The sequence below is a fragment of the Vanessa atalanta genome, chromosome 21 (assembly GCF_905147765.1).
Source record: "Vanessa atalanta chromosome 21, ilVanAtal1.2, whole genome shotgun sequence".
NCBI classification, from domain to species: Eukaryota; Metazoa; Arthropoda; class Insecta; order Lepidoptera; family Nymphalidae; genus Vanessa; species Vanessa atalanta.
Window position 1 is genome coordinate 1,221,219 of NC_061891.1, and position 20,428 is coordinate 1,241,646.

The 20,428-nt window shown below is 35.1% G+C and overlaps 1 protein-coding gene across 1 annotated transcript; it reads left to right on the top strand.

Annotated features, from left to right (window-relative positions):
* Positions 1–2,716: 2,716 nt before the first annotated feature.
* LOC125072186 lies at positions 2,717–6,361 on the top strand. The gene is made up of 2 exons (XM_047682712.1): positions 2,717–5,009; positions 5,670–6,361. The coding sequence occupies exons 1-2, from the start codon at positions 2,717–2,719 to the stop codon at positions 6,359–6,361; spliced, it is 2,985 nt and encodes a 994-aa protein (XP_047538668.1).
* The last annotated feature ends 14,067 nt before the right edge of the window (positions 6,362–20,428 follow it).

A 20,428-nucleotide genomic window follows, 5' to 3' on the forward strand; every position in this document is an offset into this window, starting at 1 on the left:
AATATTCTTTCGAACGATTTAAGGGTGGTCAATAAGGATTAAAAAATATTTTTAGTAACTATTTTATATAAAGACCATTAGATTATGCAATGTTCAGTAGTTACTATCCTCCAATATGTTCTTTTTCATCAATTAAATTGGTGGAAAAGAATTACTAATGAGTTTCTTGTCCCTTGCTATTCTCTGTAGAATCGATTTCCCGAACCGGTAACTTTACATTGAATTCCAAACTGTAACATGACCATTCTAAGATGCTTTTATGAGCCTACTTGAATTAGGAATATTTTGATTTTAATAATGATTAAAAGAAGTAATCCATAACTGGATACAAACTATCACAAGGTGTAAGTAGTTACTAAGGGCTGCCTTCAATAGATTATATTCATACTGAATAATGATGAAAAATAGAATTAACTAAGGATGAACGTCATATAATTAGAGGATTATTATCAAGGAGAAAAATGGTGTAAAATATGGGAGACATGACGTCATATGTGAGCAGGGGGTAGCTGAGGTATAAAATAAAAATGTGACGCCAAGCAAAAGGGGTTAAATATACTATGTTATCTAATTTGTCTTCATATTCATATAATTAATTTATGAGGTAAAGTATAACTATTTTTTATAATAATTGTCTAAAATATATTGTGTCATTTATGTCAATTAGTTATATTTCTCATAAAATTGTATAGATGGAATTACTTGTCTTTTAAATCGCGCTGATGTTTTGTACAAATGATTTACATATGAATATTGTATGCGAGTCAATAAATTGAGTTATTCAAGAACATGGAAGTTTAATTCATCTAGTGAGTAGTGTGATCAGTATAGTAGTGCAGTGTTGACATTCTGGTGCCGAAACCCGGGAAATATTCAGGATTGAGGAGGAAGATACATTATGGACTTAGAACATCGTGTATTGAGTGGAAAACTGAACCTATGTTAAAATAAAAGTGCGATAAAAGACTAAGAATAATCTGTGAAATTGTGGGACTTAGAAAAAATAATGATTGTGTAATTCCGAAAGACTTAAAAATAAATTGTGTTCAACTGAGACTTCAAATATTCGCGATATATATACAGATTTAAAAAAAATGTATTAAAGGACTGAATTATATATGTAATTTCAAGATTTCAAAATATGAGTTCGTTGACATTGACAGTTTAGTAAATCAAACTATAAAATGGAGTCTACGATTTTAAAACAAGAAGATCAATTAGAAAATTTACAGAAAGCTTTTCGCAATTATAAAAAATCACCAAGGGAAAGAATTACACGGGCATATATAGAATCGAAGCTTGAACATATAGATAAATTATATCCGATTTTCTTTGATCAACATTTAGAAATAGTTTCTAAAGTGACAGTTGCTGATAAAATAAAATTAAGTTACTTTAGAAATGAGATCTTTGATAAATATGATGAAATTTATTTCGAATTCAAAGTGAAGTTAAAAGAAGATCTTGAGCAAATAACGTCAACAATTTCAAAGAAAAATTCTTCAAATCAGCCGACGAACATGTATGAAGTACGATTGCCGCAGATTAATTTACCAACATTTTCAGGTGGTTATGATGAATGGCAAACATTTTATGATCTCTTTGTATCACTCATCCATGAAAACGGAAGTTTAAGTGGCGTGCAAAAGCTGCATTATCTAAAGAGCAGTCTTTTGGGAGAACCTGCAATAGGTTTGCAGGTTCTCCCAAAAGACTGCTCTTAAAAAATTTATCAACTACAGAAATTAATTATGGTGAAGCGTGGAAAATGTTAGTCAAGCGCTACAATAATTTCAGATACAATACCAATGAGATTATGAAGAAGCTATTTTGCCAAAGAAATATAATTACTGATTCGGCGGTTAATTTAAAACAACTTTTGGATACTACTACAGCGTGCCTGAAATCTCTGAGCAACTTAGGTGTAAACATTGAAAATTGGGACTTATTCATTAATTATTTAGTTGTATCCAAGTTAGATCAAGAATCTTGTAAGCAATGGGAAGTGCATGTTAGTCAGACTGAGTCAGACGCCTTACCGACGTGGAAAGATTTATCACAATTTCTAGAAACACGCTTTAGAACATTAGAGATGATAAATCCATCAAAACAATTAATCAAGCAGAAATTATTTCATTCCACTTATGACAAAAATGGAGCTATTTCACGTACAAATACCTGCACTATGTGTTCTGGATCACACATACTATATCAATGCAAGCAATTTGCAAATAAATCTCCTGAAGAAAGAACTGAGTTTGTGCAAGCAAAGAGATTGTGTTTTAATTGTTTGGGACATAATCATGCAGTTAAGTTTTGTCGCCAATCAACCTGCTGTCGGCGTTGTGGAAAACGTCATCACTCTTTGTTGCATATTGAACGAAAACAAGAATCATCTCCTTGCGAGTCGAAGGAGCTTAACATCGCAACAGAAACTGAAACTAAGATATCAACTCACTTTACACAGGAGACACGCAGAGAAGTATTATTGGCTACAGCAGTGGTCAAAATTAAAGCAAAAACTGGCTATTATCAATTTGCACGTGCTCTTATAGATCAAGGTTCTGAGGCATCATTTATCAACGAAGCTACTGTTCAAGCTTTGGGTCTTGAACGTACATCAGTGAATGGCCTTATAACAGGAGTAGGAGACGGGAAGACACGTACAAAGAGTTCGGTTTCATTTATACTAGAGTCACGATATCATTCTTTTACAATGCCAGTTGAAGCATTTGTCTTGAGTAAATTGACTTCCTTCTTACCAAATAATACAACTTCAATCACGGACTGGCCAGAAATTGAGAATTTATCACTGGCGGATCCGCAATTCGGAGAACCAAGCAGAGTTGATATTATTTTGGGCGTTGACATTCTTAGCCAAATCATCTTAGAGGGTCTTAAGAAACATCCATCGAAGTGTGGCCTCATTGCACAGAACACGCAATTAGGTTGGATATTATCAGGACGTATTCATAAGACTAATAAATATAATAAGATTATCAATCTCCATCTACAATTGGAAGAGGACCAACTCTTAACCAAATTTTGGGAGATAGAAAGAGGACCAGAGAATATAGTTAAGAAAATGACAAGAGACGAGACAATTTGTGAAGAGTTTTTTGAAAAAACAACAAAAAGAGATGAAGAAGGACGGTACATAGTAAGGTTACCATTTAAGGAAGAAGATCCACAGTGTTTTAAAGGTGAAACAAAAGAAATTGCACTAAGAAGATTTAAACTACTAGAACGAAAACTAATAAAAAATCCAGCCTTATATGATGATTATAAAAAGGTGATAGAAGATTACATCATTCAAGGTCATATTATTAAGGTCTCGAATTCAGATTCGAATTCTAGAGCATTTTATCTTCCACATCACGCTGTTGTAAGAGAAGACAAAGAAACTACCAAGGTTCGATGTGTTTTTGACGCCTCTTGTAAAGGATCTAACAACGTTTCATTGAATAGCTGCTTTATCATAGGTCCTAAGCTTCAACAAGATCTTAGGCATATTTTAATGAGATGGAGACTTCATCCATACTGTGTTGTAGCTGATATTGTACAAATGTACAGGCAGATTCGTGTACATAGTGATGATTCAGATTGTCTGAGAATTTTGTGGAGATTTGATCCGAATAAACCCATAGAAACCTATAAACATGTAAGACTCACATTTGGTACCTCATGCGCACCATATTTAGCCGTAAAATGTCTGCAACAACTAGCAATAGATGAGAAGTCCAAGTACCCAATAGCAGCCAAGATAACTTTGCAAGATTTTTATATGGATGACTTATTAACGGGCGGTGATGACGAAGTTGAGATTATTGATATCTACGATCAAATGAACAAATTGATGAATGCTGGAGGCTTTTGTCTACAAAAGTGGTGCACAAATAGCGAGAAGTTACTTAATCACATCAAAGCAGATAAAATAAGATCAGATCAAGCTGTGATTTTTAAAGAAAATAATATGATTAAAGTTCTAGGTATATGTTGGAATAAAAATACAGATAATTTTGAATACTTGCATCATTTACCTGAAGCAGATATGCCCATAACGAAAAGGAAGGTATTATCAGATATCGCAAGATTGTACGATCCATTGGGATGGATTGCGCCTGTTATCATTACAGCCAAAATTTACATGCAGAAGTTGTGGAAGTCTGGTTTAGCTTGGGATGATAACCTTACACCAGACCTGTTAAAAGAGTGGCTAGCGTTTCGACGTGATTTGGTTAACGTACAAGGCATAATGATTCCAAGATGGTTGCAAGTAAAACGTGACTATTACGTAGAACTTCACGCATTTGCAGATGCTTCGCAAGCTGCCTATGCTGCTGCAGTTTACATGAAAAGTAGAGATGAAATAGGGAATGTTAGAGTTCATCTAATCACGGCAAGAACTAGAGTTGCCCCAGTGGAGAAAGAAATATCCATCCCACGTCTTGAACTATGTGCAGCTCTTCTTGCAGCTCAATTAATGTTTGAAGTGTCGCAAGTTCTTAACATTCCAAAGGAACAATTACGAGCTTGGTCCGATTCCACCATAGTGTTAGCATGGATAAGCGGCGAACCAAGTCGTTGGACGACGTTCGTCAGCAATAGAGTGTCAGAATTATTGACGATTCTAAATAGAGACCAATGGAATCATGTCAACTCAAAGGAGAATCCTGCTGATTGTGCATCAAGAGGAATTCAAGCCGAAGACTTGAAGGATCTCAATTTATGGTGGTGTGGCCCATCATGGCTCAAAGAGATTAATGAGTACAAATCATATAAATCCAGTGATTTTATAACTAACGAGGAACAAAGATCCATTAAGAATATGAGCGCAGTAGTTCAAATAAAGGAAGAGGAATTCCTGTGGACGAAATTTTCGAATTTGCAGAGACTATTGCGAGTTTTATCTTATTGTCGAAGAGTTCTGCTATGGAGAATACCAAATAAGATGAAACTCCTACCAGAAAACATTACGCCGGAAGAAAGGAACACAGTTTTACGAATTTGTATAAAAGACACCCAATATTTTCATTTTAAGAATGATATTAATAAGTTAAAGTCTAATAGATACGTATCAAAATCTAGCAATTTACATACCCTTTGTCCTATTCTTGATGTCGATGGTATTTTAAGAGTTGGTGGTCGCATTGAACATTCTCAGGCAAGTTTTGATACGAAACATTCTATTATTTTACCTAGTACGAGTCACCTCACAAAATTAATTATACAAGATGCTCATTTAAAAACCCTGCATGGTGGACCGCTAGCAATGCTAAATTATTTAAGATCAAAGTTTTGGATATTAAGGGCAATAGATAATGTGAAAAAATGCTACAGAAATTGTATTACTTGCGTCAGATATTCACGACAAAAAACTCATCCATTTATGGGTCAACTCCCGTCAGTGAGACTGAAGCCGGAGAGAGCATTTAAGTCTACGGGAGTAGATTTTACTGGCTTCATAAAATTGAGAGTCGCGCCAGATCGCGGTTCAAAATCTTATAAGGGCTATATATGTGTTTTTATATGTATGGTTACCCGCGCTATCCACTTAGAAGCAGTTTCCAACCTATCTACTGAAGGGTTCATAGCAGCCTTTCGAAGATTCGTGAGCAGAAGGGGCTATTGTAAGGATCTGTATAGCGATAATGGTACCAATTTTGTAGGTGCTGATAAAGAATTGAGAGAGATGTTTAATAAGGCAACTTCTGACTTTTCTACGGAAATAAAAACCTTGCTAGCAAATGAAGGTACTACGTGGCACTATATACCACCTCAAGCACCAAATTTTGGAGGACTTTGGGAGGCCGGTGTTCGATCTACAAAGTTTCATCTCAAAAGAGTTATAGGTGACACTACTCTAACTTATGAAGAGCTTTCTACGGTACTGACACAGATAGAGGCGTGTTTGAATTCACGACCGTTTTGTCAATTGAGTGATAATTCGGATGACGTATTGCCACTAACTCCCGGTCATTTCCTTATTGGAGAACCATTGATAACAATTCCTGATGAAGATTACTCCAAAAGCAATATCACAGGTCTACAGCGATGGAAACTTGTACAAAAAATGTTAAATGATTTCTGGAAGAGATGGTCAGCTGAATATCTGATTACATTAAACCAACGGTTTAAGTGGTTATCGAAGAGAGCTGAACCAGAGATTGGTGATATAGTCATTATCAGAGACGAAAATTTGCCACCCGCAAAGTGGCTACTTGGAAAAATTGAGGAGAAGCACTCGGGGAAGGACAACATAACCCGTGTTGTTACAGTTAAAACCAAGAATGGTCTTCTCAAAAGAGCTTGTAACAAACTTTGTTTTTTACCCATGACTGAGTCTGTCAATGGTGATTAAATCTTGTTATTGTGATTAAGAGTGTTAAAGTTGTGTGTTTGTGTTTGTTCTAAATTTATTTACTATAATTGTTGTTATACTCGTTTAATTTACTGTGTCATGGTGGGCGGCCTTTATATTATTATATAACTTCATTTTTTATTTTGTGAGTAATTTGAAAGAACGAGTTCTTGGTGGGCGGAATGTCTAAAATATATTGTGTCATTTATGTCAATTAGTTATATTTCTCATAAAATTGTATAGATGGAATTACTTGTCTTTTAAATCGCGCTGATGTTTTGTACAAATGATTTACATATGAATATTGTATGCGAGTCAATAAATTGAGTTATTCAAGAACATGGAAGTTTAATTCATCTAGTGAGTAGTGTGATCAGTATAGTAGTGCAGTGTTGACAATAATAATAATAGTCTTTTATTCCTAAGCATGCGGTTACAAAAGGTCCATAAGTTTGGTGTGCCTTTTAGCATAGGTTTCCTCCAATTGCTTCTAATATCCCGTGCTACTCTTAGCCAGAATGGTAAAAAAAAATGGGAAATAAAAAAATAGCTATGATGTAAATAACTCAGCCGTTAAAACTCTTGATAAATTACAATTTATATAGAAATGTATTATTAGGAGTAACGACGCGATTTTTTTTGCGTGCATGTTCGAGATACCATCTCCTGACAGAACCCTTGGGATCCGCTTCTTTCCCGTGATAAAAAGTGTGTTACGTACGTGATACAATTCTTAACTTGACTATTATTTTCTAGTTCTCATATCAACCAACTATTTTTATTTTAAATATAATATGTTGATGTTTTCTTCTTTCGGCTAACTCGGCCATTGTTAATAGAGACTAGCAGAACTAGTCTCGCAAGAATATTATAGGGCACAAGTATATCAGCAAACAGGTCTGTGCATTCTTATAATCCGATGGCAATCCGATGGAAAAGTTCAGGTACTGGGCCAAGAGTTTGGCAAGATTACGTAGACACTGCGAGTGTGTAATATTTTGCTCTAAATTGGTCCAATGAATGACCAACTCGTTTAAAAACGGCATAATGCTCTGGTATGCCGTCAAACCTGTGTGTGCGTAGTGCATAAGCGATATACTTTGTAGCTTCTCCTTGTTATTACACAAGTTGTTATTATATGTACGTCGCTTCATTCGAAGATACAATTAACTAAGTAGTAGTCCTTTTAACTCACAGTCATTGTCCGCACGTTTAGAGAATCGATTCATAATCGACCTCTTTTTATTTTTATTTTTTATAGCTTATTTTTTCATGTCGTACTGTCACTTGTCACATCATTCTTTTTCCGAGCGAGGCAACGTTCGCACGGGCCTAGGAAATTTATAAAAAATCATCATGACAAAACGAAGAAATGATGAAAAGATTAGTCGTTATCGGCGCAAGCTCCGAAAACTTCAAGAAAAACAACGCAAACGTAATCGGATCGTCTACTCAACATCAGACTCCGATCAATCCGGTTAGTATTTTTTTTTAAGCCATTATCCATTGATATCAGTAATTAAAATAAATTAAAATACTAGACGATCACGCCTAGAGGGTGACCGTGTGTCATCACAAAGGCAATTTTGAATCCCGTGAGTTAACACGTGGGTTTTTAGTGATTGTCAAAAAATCCTACTAAGTCGAGTATTCATTCTCAATACTATTGGGTTAAGTATATAATGCCGGGAGGTGGATCGTGTATCCTCACGAAGGCAATTTTCTTTTTATATACTTTATATAACCCATGTGATGCTGGGAGGTGGATCGTGTATCCTCAAGAAAGCAATTTATTGTTATACAAATAATATCTATCTGCGATATAATGTCAGAGGTGGATCGTGTATCCTCACAAAGGCAATTTCTTTGTATATACTTTATACAACCCATGTGATGCTGGGAGGTGGATTGTGTATCCTCACGAAAGCAATTTATTGTTACATAACTAATACTACCTGCCATATAATACCAGAGTTAGATCGGGTATCCTCATGATGAGAATTTTTATGCTCACACTCTGGTATAGAATTCGAATTATTTTTATAAATCGATTAAAGTTCTTTGGCTTCCCTCAATAATATTTCTCTTTCTGATTTTTTCAGACAACGATTATGGCGAGCTTATACGAGAATCACAACACAACAGTGATAGAGAGAATTACTTAGAGGAAAATGTCGCGGGTAGTGAAGAGTTAACTTCGTTGCCAGTCCCGGAATCGGCTCCGGAGCTGGATCCGGATATTCTTTGCGCCCTGGGCGAGATTGCTGAAGAACCTCTCAAATTCGGGCCAAGCATTCATGAAAAGCTTTCGAAACTTTGGTTGCCTACTTTAAAAAAGGGTCTTAATAAAGATACCAAAGGAAAACTTATGAAAGAATACACGATACCTGAAAACTGTTCGTTACTACAGGCACCAACATTAAATCCGGAAATTTTGGCTGCCATAGCTGAAACTACCCGTAACCGGGATAAAAAGGTAGAAGCGGTTCAGCAACAATTAGGCATAGGTATAGCTGCACTTAACAAAGGCTTAGAATTACTATTAGATGAAGGCAAAGATAGGCTTCAAGCCATAAAATTTCAAAGCGATAGTTGTCGCATATTATGTGATTTACATCACACCGAGACCGAGGCAAGAAAAAAACTTATTGCACCAGGCTTAAACAAGGCCTTTTTAAATATAATGCCAGATATGGATCGCGACGACATGCTTTTTGGAAATAAACTTTACGAAAAAATTAAAGTATCAAAAGCGATTGAAAAGCAGGGATTCCTAATAAAGAAGCCTCCTACAAACTTGAAATCTTTGTCTACGTCCTTACCTGTCAATCATCAAGCATCGACAAGTCGCTCACGTCCCCAGGGAAACTGGAAAGCCCCCCCTCGTTTTTCATCGAACAGGGGGGGGCGAGAAGGACAGAGAGGCCGAGGTGTTTTATTGAGTCGGAAATACCAACCAACGGGCCCTGCACAACAGAAGCCGCCTACGCAGGGCAAGCAGCCACGTGCGATAGCTCAACAATAAAGGTACATGCAGGAAGAATACAACTCTTTTATAGTTGTTGGGTTCACGTTTCTAATAATATAGAAATACTCAAATGGGTCTCAGATGGTTATGCTATTCCATTTTGGAAATATCCTAAGCAAGTTTCAACTCCAAGGAACTTGCTTGCTGGTACTGATCGGGACGATATGTTAGTATCGATTAATAAATTACTTGACCTAGGCGCTATATCTCCATGTAATAGATCTAAAAATGATTTTTATTCTAGTATATTTTTAGCTCCTAAGCCTAATGGATCAAAGAGATTTATTCTTAACCTTAAATCATTAAATAAATTTATTCATACCACACATTTTAAAATGGAAGACTACAGAACTGCAGCTAAATTAGTTCCAAAAGATGGCTTCACGGCAAATATAGATTTAAAAGAGGCATATCTATTAGTACCTATACAAAAATCACGCCGTAGATATCTACGTTTTGAATTTGATGGTATTCCATACGAATTTAATGTCATGCCTTATGGTTTGTCAGTAGCGCCTAGAGTTTTCACAAAGTTAATGAAAGAAGTCATGAACTATTTACGTAACAAGGGTTATAAATCAGTTATATATATTGATGATATATTATGTATAGGAAATACGTCCGTAGAATGCCAAGACAACGTCAACAAAACTCTTGAGTTGCTTCAATGTCTTGGTTTTGTAATCAATTTTGATAAAAGCAATCTTAAGCCCATACAGGTCTGTAAGTTTTTAGGTTTTGTATATGACACGGTAAAAATGACATTAAGTTTACCAGATGAAAAACGTCATAGAATTTTGTTTTTAATTAATAAATTCATTTTATTGCCAAAATGTTCTATCAGAGAATTATCACAGTTTATCGAAGTTCTTACTGCTGCTTGTCCAGCAGTCAAATATGGTTGGTTATATACCAGAACCCTCGAACGTCAGAAATTTTTAGCACTAAAAATAAATGTAAATTTTGAGGCAAAAATTAAACTAACTGACATTATTTTACGTGACTTATATTGGTGGAAACAAAACATATTATCAACTAAAAAATCCTTAAGATGTGATACGAATTTTGACTTGGAAATATTTACTGACGCTTCTAAAACCGGTTGGGAGCTATTTGCAACGGGAAACGAGCAAATGGAAGATGGAAAGTTGAGGAATCATCCTTCCACATTAATCGTTTAGAACTATTAGCCGTTTTTCTAGGATTGAAATGTTTTACTAGCTCACATTCTAATTGTTCAATATTGGTACGGGTAGATAATACAACAGCCTTATGCTATATAAATCGCATGGGAGGGATTCGGTTTCCTCATTTAAATGACTTGGCTAAAGAAATTTGGCAATGGTGCGAATTGCGTGAGATCTCTTTATTTGCATCATATATTAATACTCACGAAAATATTGAAGCTGACCAAGAATCACGAAAACCTAACGTGGATATAGAATGGGAACTATCTGGCTGGGCATTCCAAAAGATAATTCATATCCTTGGTGAACCGCAAATTGATCTATTTGCATCCCGTATCAATGCAAAATGTCGCCAATATATTTCTTGGAAACCAGACCCCGATGCAATGACAGCCGACGCGTTCACAATCAGCTGGTATCCAAATTTTTTCTATGCATTTCCACCGTTTACTCTTATTCTTAAATGCTTGAGAAAAGTTATAACGGACAAAGCTATGGGTATTCTGGTATTTCCGTATTGGCCTGGACAAGCTTGGTTTCCCCTTCTAAAAAGAATGATCATATCAGATATTATGATTTTCGAACCCAGTAAAGATCTTTTATGTTCAAATTTCAGTTCGTGCCACCGACTCCACCGCAGCCTTTCCCTGGGGGCCGCGACGCTCTCAGGGAAGCATTTAATAGATTAGGAACCCCCGAAATAGCATTAGACTTAATGGTAGCCTCAATTTCAGATAATACAATGAAACAATATTCAGTCACTTATAAATTGTGGTGGTCATTTTGCTCAAAAAATTCGGTTAGTATTTTTGCAGCACCACTGTCAGCAGTAATATCATTTTTAGTTAAAATGTTTAACGAGGGTGCATCATATGGTACCATTAATAATCATCGATCTGCCCTATCATTTCTTCTCGGAAATAATGTCGGATCCGACGAGCGTATTAAACGTTTATTAAAAGCAATTTATAGACAAAAGCCATCTCGGCCTAAATACACCACAACATGGGATCCAAAGCTGGTACTCGACACTGTCTCCACTTGGTACCCTAATAATGACTTAGATTTAGCCAAACTAACAAAAAAATTGACAATCTTATTAGCCGTATGTACTTCTCACCGAGTCCAAACGTTATCACTTATCAAAGTGGCCAATATCAATAAGACTCCCTCTGGTATAAAGATCACAATATCTGACATAATAAAGACATCAGCAACTAATCGTGACCAGCCTGTACTATTTTTACCTTTTTTTATGGACAACCCAAGCATATGCCCTGCAAAAACATTGGAGGATTACCTTCAAGTAACATCAGAGTTGCGGTCTGAAGACACAGATAGACTGTTATTGAGCTGTAAGAAACCTCACAAAACAGTATCTTCTCAAACAATAAGTAGGTGGATCAAGCAGACTCTAGCGGAGAGTGGCATTGACGTATCTGTGTTCAGTGCACACAGTACTCGTCACGCCTCCACCTCGGCAGCAGCATCAGCAGGAGTCTGCATTGACACTATTAGAAAGACAGCGGGCTGGACTAGATCATCATTGTCGTTTGCTCGGTTTTATAACCGACCCCTTACGAATGATGGAACATTCGCACGTTCCGTTTGTGGAATTGATAATGGTCAATAATTATATTAATATTATACATATGTATAATTTAAACAGATAATTTTGTTAATTCAAATAAATAAAATCCATAAATGTGTGAAGAATAAAAGTTTTTATTTGTTATATGAATATTTTATTGAAATGGCTACATAAAACATTATTCATAATAACCATCTCTGAACAACTACTTAGTTAATTGTATCTTCGAATGAAGCGACGAACATATAATATGTGATCAAATGAACTTCTTGAAGTGAAGTTCGATCATTATTATATGAGTCGCTTCATTCGAAGATACAATGTTCCCACCCACCCGCGGCCAGACTAAAAACTTTTTATTGTAAATCTCTAAACAAGAATGATGTGACAAGTGACAGTACGACATGAAAAAATAAAAATAAAAAGAGGTCGATTATGAATCGATTCTCTAAACGTGCGGACAATGCCTGTAAGTTAAAAGGACTACTACTTAGTTAATTGTATCTTCGAATGAAGCGACTCATATAATAATGATCGAACTTCACTTCAAGAAGTTCATTTGATCACATAAAATATATTCATTAACTTAACGAACTTTTTTTTTTGTATTTAACTTTATAATTATTTCAACAGTCACGTCTCTACTCGATGTTTTTACAATAATTGTGTAAAATATTCACAACAATATGATTCTTAGTAAAATATCTTCTTCGTACAGATATTCCTTTACTTTTTTGTATGTACACAGAGATAATAATCCTTTGCCCTCAAGTGAGCAAGATATTACAAAGCTTCCGAGCGTTGCTCGTTATGCTAAGTAAATTTAAAAACTGCAAGGAACTTGGAAACAAGCCTCGAGGCTCAAGCTTACTTATTTAAGTTTATTTACTGTAAGGATATATTTATGCAGCAAGTTATACTTTTAAAGTTTACGGACTGTTGGAAAACCTTTTGCGTACAATAGTTAATGAAAATTCTATCTTATCAATTTTGTACTGTGTAAAGCCCTGTCTGAAAAGGTCAAAACAGCCTTTATAATTGTGTCCTAATACTACGCAAATCCCCTTTTTGGCAGGAGACCAATTTAGGTCACAGAAATAGTTCACAAGGGCGAGTAGTTAACTGTACATAGTGTAGTAAACGAGTGTGACAGGTGCAGACATAAAGATTTTTTTTTCCTTTTTTAACACGACCAGAAAGAGTTTACGCGCACGACCAACGGCTTTACGTGCAACTTGATAACTGATGGTCTAGAGTCAGAACTTTATAAGAAAGAAGGATTCGTTTAATTAGGATCATAGTTACTAATAAACAACAATTAATATAATTGAAACATTTTAAATATAACTAAAGTATATGAGATTCTCTCCCTAATTGATCTTCGCTCAGCTTATGTCATTTGTCGTGTCTAACAGACACAGCGCTGATCTACCGTGAAGTCACTTGCTTTTGGACGGCGAGTATATAAAACATATAAACCATATTATATATACATGATTGTACCTTAAATTTGACCATACATTAAATTCGTAGCACTGATAACTCAGAATTATTGATCCAGCTTTGAATCCACCACTTTCAATTACGATTCAAATGTTCCACCCACTCAGTAATTTCAGCTATAACCATGCATTATGAGCAAGTAAAAAATTGGCCACATATTGTATTGTGTGAACATTATAATTATTTTCGCTTCCAACAAAACTCTTTGAACGATGATGGATGACGAGAGGCACGCGTCTGAAATTAGGCTAATATATATTATGAATCCAGAAATATCATAACTTATTAGATAATGTAATCGAATCAGCATTCACTCAAATTCATCACATTCACATTCACCCATCCAGTAAACTACCTCAAAAGGAGAGGAGGCCTTACCCAGCAGTGGGAAATTTTCAGGCTGTTAATGTTGTTGTTGTGTAGCTCACATTCTGTTTTTGAATTATTCAAATAATATAAATTAAACCTAACTTTAAACCTAAGTTTAAATCTGCACATAGTACAGAACAAAGTCGCTTCCCAACTATACGCTTAGATCATTTAAGCTGCGCAACGGATTTTGATGCGATTTTCACCAAGAAACAGTTATTCAAGAGTAAACTTTATATGTAAAATGTGTATATATTACAAATACCTAAGTCTAGAACTAAACATTATGGTAACAAAACTATACAATTTGAGGGAGCGCTAATGTACAATAATCTACCGAAAGAAATATTTAACGAAAAATCTTTTATGAAATTTAAGGCTAAATTAAAAACATACTGTCAAACTTTATAATTACATTTGAATGTTTGTATAAATAAGGTCACCATTAACAGTATATATATTTATTATTATGTTACTAGTTTAAGTTTCCTATGTAAGTGAACTTTGTTCTTAATGGGAAATAAATCATCTCAAATTATATATGGTATATTATGGTAGACAAAAAGCCGAGAATTTAAACTTTAGTACCCATTTAATTATTCTTTAATACATATAATTGCATTACTGATACATATATAGCTAGAACAAATTAGCACAAAAAAGATTTAGGGCCAATTCGAATACAATTATCTTTATTAAAATCGAAGTATTAATTAGTGGATCCTTAAAATAATAAGGAAGGACTAATGAGACATCTATTGAGATGAGATGAGATGGTAGATCTTAAGACTGAAGTAGCAAGGAGGTTTTTTCGGAAATATTATTAGGTAATCTTAAATTTACCAGAGCTTTGATCTTTTCTTAATATTAGAAAGTGGAATGATTTGATTGTTCGTAGAATTGTTTGAATTAATACTTGTCGACTTCCAGGCTGGATATATTACATACATATATAATTGTATTTAACTAACATGACTGTATTTTTAAATCTTCTCGGTAGAATCTACATTACAAACCTACATTGAATTTACGGTGGTAGCTTCACTTAATATAGTTTGTTAAATGACGATTCAAAAGTGCTTGTAAAAGTCTTGAATAAAATATATTTTAATTTAGATTTTTGATTGTTTTCAATGGATAAACTCAATAATTAGTCAACCGATTATAAAATTTCTTTCACCTATGGAAAGCCACTTTATTCCAGAGTAATAGAATCTAGATCTAGAATTTATTGTTAACAACAATGAAATTCCTACGAAAATAGCAACAATATAACACAAGGTGTCAAGGATTTGTTTCTATATTTTATTAGTAGGTTTGCGCTGAAAGAATTAAAAATAGTATGTATGAACTAGTTATCGCTCTAAGAATTAAATATAGTTAGTAACATTATTTCTAAAGAACTTTAGAAATAATGTATAATAATACGTGACGACGACTAATATGTGACGACCTCCGTGGTCGAGTAGTGTATACACCGGTTTTCATGGGTACGTCACTCCGAGGTCCCGGGTTCGATTCCCGGCCGAGTCGATGTAGAAAAAATTCATTAGTTTTCTATGTTGTCTTGGGTCTGGGTGTTTGTGGTACCGTCGTTACTTCTGATTTCCATAACACAAGTGCTTTAGCTACTTACATTGGGATCAGAGTAATGTATGTGATGTTGTCCAATATTTTATTTATTTATTTATAATAATAATAAGACTATCTGATGTGACTTATCTTGTAAATGGTCAATATAACCATAAACATTTGCTTTGTGGCAGTGTTACATTTAACAGAGATCGCAGCAATCAAAGCTTTTTTAATTTGTTGTATAAATTATGAGTGGTACTTAACTTGGTGGTAGGGCTAAGCTAAGCCCGTGCATAATGGGTACGTACCATTCACCCTGTCCGAAGAGGCACAAGTATTATAACATTTTAGTTCTCAAGGTTGGTGCAGCATTGGCGATGTTACGAATGGTTAATCCATTTTTGGGTGTGGTAACTACTAGCTATAATTTTCCCGTCCAACTAAATATTTCATATAAAAGTGGATAGGTGCTTGAGTTATCATGTGCGGAATTCATCAGCTGTAAAGGATAACATCGTGAGGAGTCCACCAATCCCCTTAGAGCAGTGTGATAGAATAAGCCCTAAATTCTCTCTTTAAGTATTAAAAGACATTTTAATTTAAATGACCTTTGTCAGTTACATTCAACAAACAATAGCCAAAATAATTATTAGAAACACGAAATATCGTGCGTCCGTTAAAGCGACAGTCTGACTTTCGCGCAAAATGGTCGTTAATTTTACAGAAATCAATATCTACTGAGCTAGTAATTACAAGAGTTTGTATAAACAAAGATATTATCGCGGTAAACGCTATCTGATATCAAAACAATCCTCGAAATCTGTTCTAAGCGATTCACAAGGTCGGCCTGAAACTTAAGGGAACTCAGAATTTTAGGACAAAAGGCTAATTATTGCCCTTTGAAGGCACTTCGATTAAGTTCCGAGAGTAATTTAAATCGGTGCCATTATTCCAAATTCCTTTGACCCTATTTGATTTGAATGTGTTTTTATTACAGAAACATTTTTCATAATTGGAAATGATTATTTGTAAATAAATCAAAAAATTCGTGCGTAGAAAGCAAAATCTTTAATTTAATTTTAATTTAAATATTTAATTTTAGGTAATGCTTAGTTTATACCTATAGCAATTACACTATTTTCTTAACTTATGCTTTCTTATGTTAAACGTCGTCTGTAAGCATTAGCAGCCCGTAAATGTCCCACTGCTGGGATAAAGGCCTCCTCTCTTTTGAGGAGAAGGTTTGGAGCATATTCCACCACGCTGCTCCAATGCGGGTTGGCGGAATACACATGTGGCAGAATTTCGTTGAAATTAGACACATGCAGGTTACCTTACGATGTTTTCCTTCACCGCCGAGCACGAGATGAATTATAAACACAAATTAAGCACATGAAATTTCAGTGGTGCCTGCCTGGGTTTGAACCCGAAATCATCGGTTAAGATGCACGCGTTCTAACCACTGGGCCATCTCGACTCGTCTGTAAGAGATTGCTTAAATCAAATAAGGTCTGTTCACACCAAGTCGCCTAAATTATTGTTTATATAACTTACGTTGAATATTTTTGGTGTGCAAAAATTTTCTTCCCCCTTTGTTTTAATTCTCTTATTTGTGACTGAAGACTTGCAAACAGGCCTCCTGATAGTTAATAGTAGCAATCGACCATAATTACCGACTGTAAGAAATATTAACCAATCTTGGAAAGTAAGATGTTATGTTCTTTTTAAACCGGAGCATAATAATACTACGTATATGATCACTAAATCAGAGGGCCTAGCCAAGTTACATTCGTTTCATATCAAACCTCTTTCTACAATCGTTAACGCTTCGGCGTAAGCGATTATAGAAAACGATAAGTTGCTAGCCAAAATGACACGAATGATTCGATCTCTCATTCTACAATGAACTTAGAAAAAACCTACACTTTAGTCTATGGTGAGCGATCTTACCAACGCCAAACCAACGTCAAAGTCGCAGTTGTGTACTTTGAGCGCGGGATCAACTCTTGGTTTGAATTGAAGTTTGAAGAATATTTATTTGAAGTGTTAAAAAATAAGTAAATTAAATAGGGTGGGTATACAACAATTTAAACATTACTTGTGACTCGAAATTTTATTTTATTATCCTGCTTAAGTATGACCGATACATTAAATGATGTGATAACTTTTATAGAATGGAATATAAATCTCGAGCAAGCCCAGAACAGTTTGCAACTTTACTGGAATTTATGGAAAGGTACGTAAAATTATTAGTTATTTCGTAAATATATTCCTTTGTTATTTGAAAATCTATCATACTGTAGCACTTGAAAGTTTAAAACATAAACAATACGCGTTACAGAATCGGGTTCACAAAGCCTTACCACTAAGTATTTTCACTAACAAACTTACATTTTTTGACTGAATCTAAAGAAGTTTGTAAATTAAGGATAGTTAGTTGCGTTCACTTGTTATAATAAATGAAGTTGTTCTAGAGTAAGCATTGGCGATGCTGAGGGCAATGAACCCGCTTTAGTGTTTGTTTGCATTCTATCGTTGTTAACGCGAAGTTCAATGTGCGATCCAATTTATTTTTGATATCTCACATCTTTCTTTTCACTTTTCTGCGTTATGAGGGAATGATTTCGTGAAAAGGGACGGAAGCGTGTAACAGAAAGCCCGGGAAGCGTGCGCTATTTAAATTGACCAATGAGCACGCGCAGGCTAAAGTTGTCCATTAGATGCCTGTGAATTACCCACTGCTGAGCTTATGCCTCCTCTCCCTTTGAGGAGAAGGTGTGGAGCATATTCCACCACGCTGCTCCAGTACGGATTGGTGGAATACACATGTGGCAGAATTTCGTTGAAATTAGACACATGCAGGTTTCCTCACGATTTTTTCCTTCACAGCCGAGCACGAGATGAATTATAAACACAAATTAAGCACATGAAAATTCAGTAGTGCCTGCCTGGGTTTGAACCCGATATTTTCGGTTAAGATGCACGCGTTCTAACCACTCAAAAGCCATTTCCCGAGGGATAAGTTGTTAATGTTACTTATAATATACATGATGATGGTCAGATTGCGATTAGTGAACTTTTTTATGAGAATTGGTTTACAATTGATTCGAATGGTAAGTAAGCTAATGTCTTTACAACATCTTGTAGGATGCGATATGGGCGATGGTCACGTAATAGGTGCCATTCTGTCATCCTGAAATTATATAAATGGGTTGTTTAACACGACAAAGTTCCATATACTACCGCCCTACATAAATTTTCTTTACCTTGTAAAAATAAAAACGAAAAAAAAAACTTTTGGTATATAAAGAATTCGGGGCTTCGGCCACGTGGAATTCAGTTTGTGACCAAATGCTTCAAGTACTTGTTGTTGTATACAGTCCTTATTCACCGATATTATCCTCTCAAAGGTTGAAAGAGTAAACTTTTCTCGTCCTCGTAGTTCAATCATGTTTCGTACGATGTTGCATCACAATCGTTTCAGCTCTTTAATTGTGAAAACGTAACAGACTTACAGAGTAATTTTTGCATTTATAATACTCGTACAGATCTATTATGATTGTATGACTAATAATACTTTATATGTAATTTAGATATATACAACTATTAGTATATGTATATATATACAACTTAGATTGAATCTACCTCTACCAGCTACCCCTTAACACAATATGAACGCTGAGCGCAATTAAACATACAAATGTTACCGACGACGAGTATTAATACCTGCTCCTGCAAAATAAGTGGTTCTTAGATAATAATTACTTGCATTCAAGTTAAGCAATGTGCGTATTTACGTGTAATAAGACTTTAATTATGGTCCTTTTTTACTTTAAACATTGAAAATAAAAATAAATTTGATTTTATCAATGAGTTTTATATCTGTTCGTATGTGCGTTATTTAGTGGTCCTTCTGAACCTCTTGAGTAATTAAAGGTTTTTTTTCTTTTCTTCTTTTTTTATGGCATTGGTTGGCGGACGAGCACATGGGCCACCTGATGGTAAGTGGTCACCATCGCCTATAGACAAAGGCGCTGTAAGAAATATTAACCTTTCCTTACATCACCTATGCGCCACCAACCTTGGGAACTAAGATGTTATGTCCCTTGTGCCTGCGATTACACTGGCTCATTCACCCTTCCAACCGGAACACAACAACACGGAGTACTGTTATTTGGCGGTAGAATATCTGATGAGTGGGTGGTACCTACCCAGACGGGCTTGCACAAAGCCGTAGGGCTTTAACCAAGTTATAATAGAAGTTGCTACTTTCTAAAGCCAAAAGCTATTTTTGTCAAATAGGCTCTTGATATTTTTAATTGTCAACCGTTACCACCGGCTCGAAATTTTGATGCCATCGAGAAGATATAGCTAGCTTTTTTCGAGTAATAATTTATATACACAATAAACGACGTCCATAAATTTTCCAATACATGTAATTTTATCAGATACAGATCATGAAATGTAAGTAATGGCCTGTTCTAGAAGGCTTATTTTAATAGCCAATGGAAGTCTACTTACCGTCAACTCGAGTACAGACCGCGGTGGACTTAATTGTTCGTTCGATCACCCGTTTTCAGTCATACTGAGCTGTCACATCAAAATGGCTTAAGCGTACTAAAACCCCAATTATCTCCAGAAATGCCAAGTGATAAATGTCAAACGAATAAATTTCCAAAAAAAATAAACTTTGAATATCGAGATTTATATAAAAAATGAAAAATTTAAAAAAAGAACTACAAATAAAAGTGCCATTTGAAACCGTTCTTTGCGTTATTTCGAAGTGAAATTGGATTAACCAGTAAAAGCTGTTT

Bases quoted from the DNA above. Each gene is read 5' to 3' on its own strand.
- LOC125072186 (XM_047682712.1), top strand. From the start codon at position 2,717: ATGCCAGTTGAAGCATTTGTCTTGAGTAAATTGACTTCCTTCTTACCA. The intron at 5,010-5,669 runs GTATAAAAGACA...CCAATTTTGTAG, and splicing joins GAACACAGTTTTACGAATTT to GTGCTGATAAAGAATTGAGA.